At 41.2% G+C, this 10,404-nt stretch overlaps 1 protein-coding gene across 1 annotated transcript; it reads left to right on the top strand.

Annotated features, from left to right (window-relative positions):
• The first annotated feature begins 6,512 nt into the window (after positions 1 to 6,512).
• LOC136936657 (carboxypeptidase N subunit 2) lies at positions 6,513 to 9,979 on the top strand. The gene is made up of 2 exons (XM_067230265.1): positions 6,513 to 6,567; positions 6,879 to 9,979. Exon 2 carries the CDS (start codon positions 6,882 to 6,884, stop codon positions 9,120 to 9,122), a length of 2,241 nt encoding a protein of 746 aa, XP_067086366.1. The 5' UTR covers positions 6,513 to 6,567; positions 6,879 to 6,881; the 3' UTR covers positions 9,123 to 9,979.
• The last annotated feature ends 425 nt before the right edge of the window (positions 9,980 to 10,404 follow it).

The raw sequence follows: 10,404 nt of genomic DNA, 5'->3' as shown, positions 1-10,404 counted from the left end.
AAACACACTCCCTATGTTCCTGGGGACCTTGTGTGGTTAAATGACCCCACTACGTCAAGACAAAAACTTGCTCCTCACTGGAAAGGCCCCTTTGAAATAATGGAGTGCCTCGGATGTGATGGGGATCCACCTGGAGTGACGTATAAGATTCGTTACCTCCTGGATCAATCGGACAAGTCTCAGATTGTCCATTACAACCGTCTCAGACCTTTCAAGGCTCCTGTGCCAGATCCTGGTCATAGGACACCTGATTGTGACTCCTTGTTGCGGCCTCCGCTCCCTTATTTGACTGCATTTTCAGGTGCTTTGCCCTTTAGACCTTCACAACCTGCAGTGACAGAGAGCTGCATTGTATCTGGTCGCTACGGTGCTCCCTCAGTGGCCCTACAGATCCCCCAGCCCCTGTCCCAGCCCCTGCTCCAAGCCCTGCCCCAGTCCCTGCCCCAGTCCCGATCCCACTTTCCCTCACCTCCTGCTCCTTGGATTCCGTGTTTGACTGCTCCCCCTTCCAGCTAGGCCATGGTTAGGCAGTCTCACACTATCCCCTCTGCCCCTCTTGATCAAGGCTCTGGTTCGTCGCTGCATCCCTGCAGACGTCCAGTTTGACCTCCCAGATACCTTATGGGCTATGTTCTACAGTGAGACTGTTCTTTTGTTCTCTCTAGTAGCAGTTGCTTGTGTTGTGTGTTTCTGTGAAACAAGGAAATGTCTTTTTGTGAGGGGGGGAGGAAATGTAAGGTTTACAAGTAATGCATATATTTAGGGTCAATCTACTAAATATATATTTACAATGTTTACACAGTTAACTACTTTCATATTTGTGTTACACAGTTATTATATGGTTACGATAATCTACCTCTGTGGTTTCATTACATTTACCTTAGTTTAAGTCCTGCTAACGTTTGATTGGTTGGTTAGCAACATGTGAGCAGGAGAGGAGGAAGTGTTGATTGTTATGGCACGGATGAAGTGTGGAGTAAAAGAAAAGTGCTGTTACAAGAAAGTTATCTGTCTCCATCTGGCTGTCTCTTCTTACTACGAGTGATCCAACCACCATATACCGAACCCTCACGTTACAACAGTATAGAATTAGAATGTATTTGTTCAATGAGTGAAACATACAGATGCATATAAATGAAATGTGTCCCTGAGCTGTAACACAGGAATAAAAATGGACACCAGAGACAGCAGACAGTGAGCTCTAGCACATTTCACCAAAATACCATCATTCTACACCGAGTAGCCTAATATCAAGCGGTTTGCACTAACTCATAGCAGAGATACCTCTGGAAAAGTTATCTAGTATAATTATAACAAGCACACAGAACTGAGTGATGAACTGCTGGCGGCGGTGGATGCTCGGTACGGCTCCACGCTGCAAGAGAAGCCGGTCTCTGGTCCATGTTAAAATTATCCGCCGTGAAATGGTCACTGCAGAGGTGGCTGTTGGAGTTTATCCGAAGCTTTCCATCAGCGTGGCTCTTCACAAATTCAATCCACCTATTTTTCCTTTAATCATCAATAGGGAAATTAAATAGCGTTGCAACGCAGCTGAAGTTCTTGCATCCAGGGAAGATGCAGTTGCGGGTGGAGGGAGACATCCTGAAGCTAGCTAGCTAGCTGATATAGGCTACAATAACAGTACAGCAGGAGGAGCCATTCAGTGATCTGACGTAGATGGGTCAAAATGACGTAGATAGGTAATTCTTTGGCTCCGCCCATTAAAACGAGTCGACATATCTAAAACTACCAAAAAAAAATGTTCGATTCTCGTACCTGTCTCATTACTAGCATTTTCATTGAATACTTTTTCCTGAGTTTGAAACCAATCCGAAATGGGTAAACTAGCACCCCATTTATTTGCTTACGTCAAGAAAAGTTTCCTGGAAACGTGCTCACGGATACGAACATGAGCAAATCACTGAATCACCTGGGCTGAATGAGAACAAGGAGAAAGGGCTTGATAATCTACAGTTTAGTGATGTGCATTCCGGCTCTTTTTCGGGAGCCGGCTCGTTTGGCTCAGCTCACTGAAAAGAGACGGCTCTTTTGGCTCCCGAACTTCTCTTTAAAAAATACATGTTTTAACTATGAATTTTAGGGTGTGAAAACAATTTGAATAAATTATTAAATGAAATCATACTATACCTTAACAACAATGTCTTTAAAAATGCATTGATTTGTTATGGCTCTTCTCCGAGTTTCGACTACTCGTCTTACTGAGTGTATGTGAGTTGGCTCGGCCCTCCCTCATGCAGTATAATTGGTTGACACCGCGTGTATGATTGACAGGAACAGAATGTGAGGATGATCGTGTGCGCCTTTAGGCCTGCAAGTATTTTTTTGTTCTTCGAATTAGTCAATTATTTTAAATACAATAAAAAATCATTATTTCATAATCATTTCATTTTTATAGGCTATATTAATCGAGTCGACTCTTCAGATATGCTCCCGACGTTCACCTACAAGAGCCGGATCTTAGAGCCAGCTCATTCGCGAACGACCCATCACTACTAGTTGCCTGCTCCTGTAGAGTTTGTTTCCGTTATTTTAAAGCAGATTTAACCATTTTGAAATTAACGTTATTATGCTCATGGCATGACAAACGTAATTACATTTACATTACATTTACATTTAGCAGACGCTCTTATCCAGAGCCACTTACAGTAAGTACAGGGACATTCCCCCCGAGGCAAGTAGGGTGAAGTGCCTTGCCCAAGGACACAACGTCATTTTGCACGGCCGGGAATCGAACTGGCAACCTTCAGATTACTAGCCCGATTTCCTAACCGCTCAGCCACCTGACTCCCTGTAATTATAGCCTAATATAATTAGTTATAATATTGTGACATGTTACGGCGTCATTATAGATTGTTATGTTCTTCTGGAGCAAAGACGAAGATTAATAAATCATGTCTGATAACCACAATATTGTTATGGTCGTTATATTGTTATAACTATGTCGGTTAACACCACAACGATAGCATTAACAATAACTGTAAGCTAGTAATAGTAAGCAACACTCATCATCATTATAACAGTAACATAGGTGTAGGCTTAATTTAGCGTGCTTTGCCGAGCTATACGACACAATACTTAAGCAGACATAGGCCTACAAAAAACATAAAGTAAAAAAAAACAACGTATATTTGGTGAGTCTGAGTCGTATGTGGAACATATGTTCCATCTAAAAACCAAGTGAAAGGAATACTACGGTACTAATAGCATTGATTTTCGTAAAGTTCACATGTACCTGCTTCTTGATCGGACTTGTACCACATTCTTCGTTTTCTGCAATGCCTTAGTTCCAGCTCACACGCTCACGACTGGTTGTCGCAAACTATGACATGTACAGCTAGTTGCAAGTGTGCACGAGTTTCGGAGCTAGGAACAAGCTTCTGCGCAATACCGGACGAGTCGGTCTGGAAAGATGGTGTGGTCCATTGCGCGCTCTTGCTTGGCTCACTGCGCCACTGAGCACTTTTCATAGAAATGAATGGGGACGCCATCTTGGAAGACAAAAATAGCTGTTTCTACTAATATATAAGTCTATGAATACCCCTGGTCTCCTTGGTACAGTGCATGCTTAGAACAAACCTCTCGGAGAGCCTCTCTTCTGTACAACTGAGCCACTGGTTGGTATGCTGTGACAATATTCACCAACAAGTCAGGTCATTCTACATACCAGGACAGTTTAAAGGGTGTCATATTATGGCAAGCCGTCCTTTGACTGTTACTAGCTATCCCTTTATTTTAGCTAGCTGCCAATTTTCTCGAGCTAGCTTCCGATTCAGCTTGTTAACAGACATTAGTTAGCTAGCTGCCCTTAAAACCAAATTAGCTGCACTCAAAAGTACGGAGGAAATTGGGATGTCCTGTGTATTTACATTATTCTCTAATAAATATTAGTGCTGTCAAACGATAAAAATATTTAATTGCGATTAATCGCATTAATGACATAGTTAACTTGCGATTAATTATTTTTATCTATTCTAAATGTCCCTTGATTTCTTTTTGTCCCAAAATTTTTTCTCATTTTAATGCTCTTATCAACATGGAAAAGTGGATTGGATTGCTTAGTTAGTGCAAATGTTTTTTTTAAATTGAAAACAACATTGCAACATTGCCTGGCTTTGACAAGGGGGCGGAGAATTCGCATCAGCTGTGTGATTGGCCATCAGGTGGTATTTCAGACTGGATGTGCTGCGATGATAGCTCAGTTCACAACAACAAAACACACAGATCAATTTTGTCTTGTCAATGGAACCATTTAGCAACTTTTTAAAAGTAACCTTTCCATTCAGAATCTTATTGGCATCCATTTCGGCGTCTCGCGCTCGCTATCCACTCAAAACGTAACGTTAGCCTACTACTCTTTAGCCGGCTCGCAAGCCCAAACAAGTGTGTGCGGCGTGCCTGTTGTTTTGTTTCCAGTCTAGCTAGATCCGGTGTGGTGTTGTAGTTTTTCTAACGTCAGTAGTCGTTGCAACAGCATGTGAAAAAAACTACTAAGTTTGCTAGGCCAAAAAGAGCGTTAATCTCGCGATAAAAAAATTAACGCTGTTAAAATGGGTTTGCGTTAACGCCGTTAATAACGTGTTTAAACTAATAAATATTACTTTTACTAATCAATAGAACTAGTCATTGGATACAAGTTAGTATGCTCTCGTGAGTTTGCTATCTATAAGAGTAGATCGTGTTTGTCAGGTTGAATAGATGTTCAGGGTCAGGAGAAAGTACTGTGTAAACATCTCTTGTGATGATGACGGGGAGAGCTCCACCTATGATTTCTCTCTGCCCTGAGAGTCGTCATGGGCTGGGAGCTGTGAATCTCTTTCTCTGAGACTGTTGTAATGTCATAACTGCATGACTGTCACTATCTATTCTTGTGCCCTATAAAAGATGGTCTTCCAGCCTACGGACCTGAGAGAGACATGATTGAGACCTGGTGTTGTGTTGTCATTTATTGTCAGAGGTCTGAGGCCTGTTCCATAAAGCGATTTTACCGAATAAGCCAGACTTATGTCAGTTAGTCTGACTCATTTCTAGTTCATTCGGTTCCATAAAGTTAGCTCAACGTAGTTCGAACTTGGTTACTATGGCAACTTTGGCTGCAAAACTAGTCTGGTCCGGGGCAGTCTAACTGTCAGGATTAGCGTGACTTGGTGCCTAACCAGACCTTCCTGTAACACTGACCCAACGGGAAAACGATGATTTACCACGGATATTCTCATTTCCTTATTCTCATCAGTTCAATATGTTCAACATTGATAGAAAATCAACTTAAATAGCCTACATAGGCTACAACATTTAGCCTAATGCATTAAGCGATGATGAACAATGATTTGATACACGCCACGTTAAACGTAGCCTATGGCTTGCCTAGTTTGTGATTTCAAATGTTTAGGCATCAGGCCTATCTCAATCTAAATTATTATGGAAGAAGTCACGTGGCCGTGTGCATTGCTTTTGCCGTGGTGGATTGTATGATCCATGTTTTACCTCTCTGGCTGCTTAAGAATAGGGTGCACGCGCAATTAGCTTGACTACTTAAATCTGACTTGAATTAGTAGGACTGCGTGAGCTGAAATTGGCCTTTATGGAACCGCTTTAGCCCCGCTTGACTTGTTAAGCTAATTCAAATCTGGTTTGGGACTTTAAGTCCAACTTATTTGAGCGGCCTTTATGGAACAGGCCCCTGGTTTTCTCTCCCAATCTGCAGATTGATAATACTGAATCAATAATATTGATAAAAATCCAGAACTCAACTGAACTGGACACACTGGACTTGACTGGACACTGGACACTCTGTTAATGAAGGGACGGACAAAACACTCTTCATCAAAAGCCAGCTAGTTAACTAGCCAATGGCCTAAAACTTAGCTGTCTAATATTGTTGTTTATACTGTATGTAAAATGTTGTAATCTTTAAGTAATCCGATTATAATCGTGCAGTTTTTTCTTAACATAGAGAATAATAAAAATACAGAAGACAAGATTAAATAAAGGCAATATTAAAGGGAAATATTTAAATTTGATATTTAAATGATTCCAGAGTCAAAGGATGATATGGTTCTAAGAATGGGCTTCTCATTTTATACACAACTGAAATGTTTGTAAATGTTGTTTTTGAACGATAGTTTGACACCTGAAAGCAAATGCAATCTTAAGTACTATTATAGAAATACATTATTATTGTTCAAAGGTTAAGACAGACAAAAACCTACCATAATTTTACAAACTTGTATACACCAAAAGGCTGGGAACTACTGGTCTATCACTATAGGACATATTAGAATGTCAGTTTAAAAGAAAGCTATTTAAGTCCAAGTTCTGTGTCACAGATGGAAATTTGAATCACATTAACAGCAACATAATGTTATACCTTGTCTTATCTCTCTCAGCAGTCAACACCACACCCCCTCTTTACTGTAGCTCCAGTTGACCTCCAACCAGCTTGCTGGCCCAGATAAATAGATCTGGAATGAAAAACCTTATGTCTGTAACTGCATGTCTGTTTCACTGTTTAAACGTCCTAACCCACAACTGCAAGCAAAATAACATAAGGTATGGTGTTCTTTTTGTATCATGTTAGAATTTGTTGGGCTGGAATGCTACACCGGTTCGTTGATATTAATAGTTTTGTTGATAGCCTTTTATTGATTTATTTGTGCTTTATTTCTATGTAATGTTATGCACCTACAAAATATTTTTTACTCAAATATTTTATCTGAATTTATGCTTGTCTATTCATCCATTAAACTTGTACCTACTTGGTGTAGGTAAACATAACGCTCCATAGAACATGTTTTGCACATCCCATACTGTTTCAAGCCATTTATTTAAGAATTGTCATTGTTGCTGTGTACTTTCCATAGAGAATGAGGATGTCGAGTGAACACATTCTCTTCTGTCTCCTGCCTTTGTTTTGGAAGTATTCATCTCCAATGTGTGAGAAGGAGACTGACTGTCCCAAGGAAAACCAAGATGTTTATGGCAAGACTTTGACTGAGATCCCTGTGAGTTTGAAACCAGGTGCCACCGAAGTCTTTTTTGTAGACAGTCAGATTCAGACCATTCCAAAAGCAGCCTTTTACGAAACCCCCAATCTGGAAAAGATTGAGTTCTTAAACACCCCCACCGTCTCAATAGAGGCAGGTGCCTTTGAAGGTTTGTCAGACCTCAAACACATTGAAATCTCCAGTACCTCTTTAACACATTTACCCATTGGAGTCTTCAAAGACCTGAACAAACTTGAAAATCTTCGTCTCAAGCTCAACCAAATCCGCATTCTAGAGAAAGGATTGTTTGAAGGCCTCAGCAAACTGACAGAACTCCAGTTGCACATCAACAATATTGAGTCCATTGAGGAGGGGACTTTTGATGACTTGGAAAGCCTTCAGGTCCTCCACCTAGCTAAGAACCACATATCCTCTTTGTCCACTGGCATGTTTTCAAAGCTCCATAAGCTCCACACGTTGCGTCTTTATGACAATCAGATCCCTGCTCTCCCTCAGGGAATATTTGATAATTTACCAAACCTAAAAGAAATCTCTCTTAGTGGTAACAAAATCCACGAACTACAACCCAATCTATTCCCACATAAAGAAAAAATGTCTAAATTATTGTTAGAGTCTAATCTTTTAACTGAGTTGCCTGCAGAATTATTTGTGGGATTCTCTCAGCTTAAAACACTGACACTGGCGAAGAACCAAATTACTGGTCTTCCTCCAGTTCTTTTTGGAGAACTGCCCAAAATGCAGGAGTTGAGTCTAACTGTGAACAATCTTACAACACTTCCCAAAGGAATTTTTAGCCCTCTTTCCAAGCTTAAAAAATTGGATTTATCAAAAAATAAACTGGTATCTGTGTCTCAAGAGAATTTTGAGGGCCTTGTGAAGCTGACAGAACTAAACCTCCAAACCAACCAAATTGCTTCCCTGGATGTCAACACATTTGAAAACCTACCATCTCTGACCACCCTGAAGCTGGCTCATAATAACTTGCAGACAATTCCCAAGGAGATACTTGACTCTTTCTCAAAAATCAAGAAAGTTATTCTAAACAACAACACCTGGCATTGCGACTGTAAGCTTGTGCCTATGTACCAGTGGCTCAAGGACAAAACTGCGGATTCTGAAGAGGTCTGTGAGTCTCCAGAAGATTTAAAGAAACAGAAAATCCTGTCACTCACTGAAGACCAATTGCAATGTCCCACCTCCCCCCCTACCACAGTCACTACCATAATTATTCCTGTGACCACCACTACTACACCAATGACCACAACTCTGACCACTACTACACCAATGACCACAACCACACCAATGACCACAACCCAGACCACTACCACACCAGTGATCACAACCACACCTATGACCACAACCCTGATGACTACCACACCAGTGATCACAACCACAACAACACCATTGATCACAACCACACCAATGACCACAACCCTGCCCACAACCAGAGTAGCCACTACTTTGCCAACCACCAAACCAACAACCATAACTCTTACTACAACTCAAATGACAACTACCCAGCAAAGGACTTTGACAACTATGCCAGCAACCAGTCTTCCAACAACTAAGCTGCCAACAACTACTCTGCAAATGACAACCACTGTCATTATAATGGAACCTACCATAATAACTACAACACCCTCCACTACCACCTCTGCACTTACCACTGCAAGTCCCCTTCTCACCACTGAAAGAAGAACCACAGCAATGACCACATTACCTCCAACCACCACCCTAGCCCTAGCCTTAACAGCTATAAGGACAACTCAGATTATTACCACAATCACCACCTTATCCTCCACCACCCAAAAACTGACCACAGTGCCACACACTGAGACCCAGTCATTCCCCTGTCCCCAGGCACCACCCTACCATGCCTCACTGTCCTACACATACATAAGGCAGAACATCATGGCTCAGTGCAAATCCAAGATGATGATCTACTCCACCCTGGTCGCTATTGAGATCTGTTGTTCATTGGTGCTGGCTAAATTCACCCTGTCCTTATACAGACTGCTACAGAACCGGAACAAACGGCCCACCTGGGTTAACCTGACCAGTTTCTCCTACAGGAAGGAGGTCTCCCTCAGGCCCATCTGAGAGACATGTGAGATTCTGAGACCATGTCAGTAGGAAAAGGATGTGAGAACAATACCAAGTGTTGGATATGCCTTCAATTCTAACATGACATACCATTCTGTACATGGCTGTCTGGGATATTGTCTATTCATGTTGTTTACATAAACCACTAGATTTTAACAGTGTTAGGGAAGCTACCATATTAAAACAAAATAGTAGACTGCAATTAAGGGCTTGGTTGTTGCAGATTAGCAAAGATGTAACTGGTGTTATATTAACACTTTCATGGTAGTCTGAACATCAGACAATGATGATTTTCAGGACAACCAAAGTGTTTTGACAATATCTCTATTATGTCACGTGAGGTTATGACAAACGAGCAACTGATACCTCAGAACATGTGGTGCGAGGTCTGGGTTATTCATCATTCCAACCAATTGCTGATGCCTTTTGGGATTCTCAGTGGGCAACAGTCAGTCACAGCTTGTAGTCATTTGAATGGGATCGTAAATGACGACGAAAAGCATCATTATGGTATCAGACAAATATATATTTTGGGGGTAAAGGTTATCATGTACCACTGTCTATTTCACGGCTTCGAGTAGCAGGACTGCTACTATTAGTTTCTTGATAGTTACTTCTTTATGAAAGAGAACACATCAGGCGCTATTAAAATCAGAAGTTATCATGACATTTTTAAATGATACATACAGTACATGAGTAAACTCTTTTGCATTGGGAAAAATGCTAACTTGTGTTTGTTACTTTGTGCCACTAAAATGATATGTATACTGTATAGTAAAAAGTCAAGTAGTAAGTCACTTTCTTTGCAACGTAAGTGCAAGCTCAAACCTGAGTTTCTATCCTAGATTTTTTTTGTCCAGAAATGTTTAAATAAATACATTCTCTTATTAAAGATACACCTCCTTTTAACGCTAGCATAATCTACACAAATCTACACAAAATTAACCTCAGGTGATTTTTTTTGTGTGTAATGTTGTCCTCAGAGAGAGAATATTGGGGTGGACTGGGCAGTAGCAAGGCAGTAATACATTTTGTTGTCCAGTGCCACCAAGAAGGTATGGAAATGAAGGTGAAGAGGGAGAAGACGTTGGCAATTCTGGGGCTATCAGCTCACAGCAATGGAAGGGTTGTGGTTGCAGCAGCACCTATATCCTGAAGGAGGGGACAGCATTGGGGACGAGGGGACAGTGTTGGGGAAGAGGGAACAGCATTGGGGACAGGGGGACTGGACAGAGGACAGACGGGAAAAACTCAAAAACATCAACCTGTGAGTAGATTT

This window comes from Osmerus mordax, chromosome 27 (genome assembly GCF_038355195.1).
Source record: "Osmerus mordax isolate fOsmMor3 chromosome 27, fOsmMor3.pri, whole genome shotgun sequence".
NCBI classification, from domain to species: domain Eukaryota; kingdom Metazoa; phylum Chordata; class Actinopteri; order Osmeriformes; family Osmeridae; genus Osmerus; species Osmerus mordax.
The sequence above is the reverse complement of the archived record's forward strand: the minus strand, read 5'-3'. Positions and strand labels throughout refer to the sequence as shown.

Excerpts from the sequence above, each read along its gene's own strand:
- LOC136936657 (XM_067230265.1), top strand. The coding sequence starts at position 6,882 with ATGAGGATGTCGAGTGAACACATTCTCTTCTGTCTCCTGCCTTTGTTT.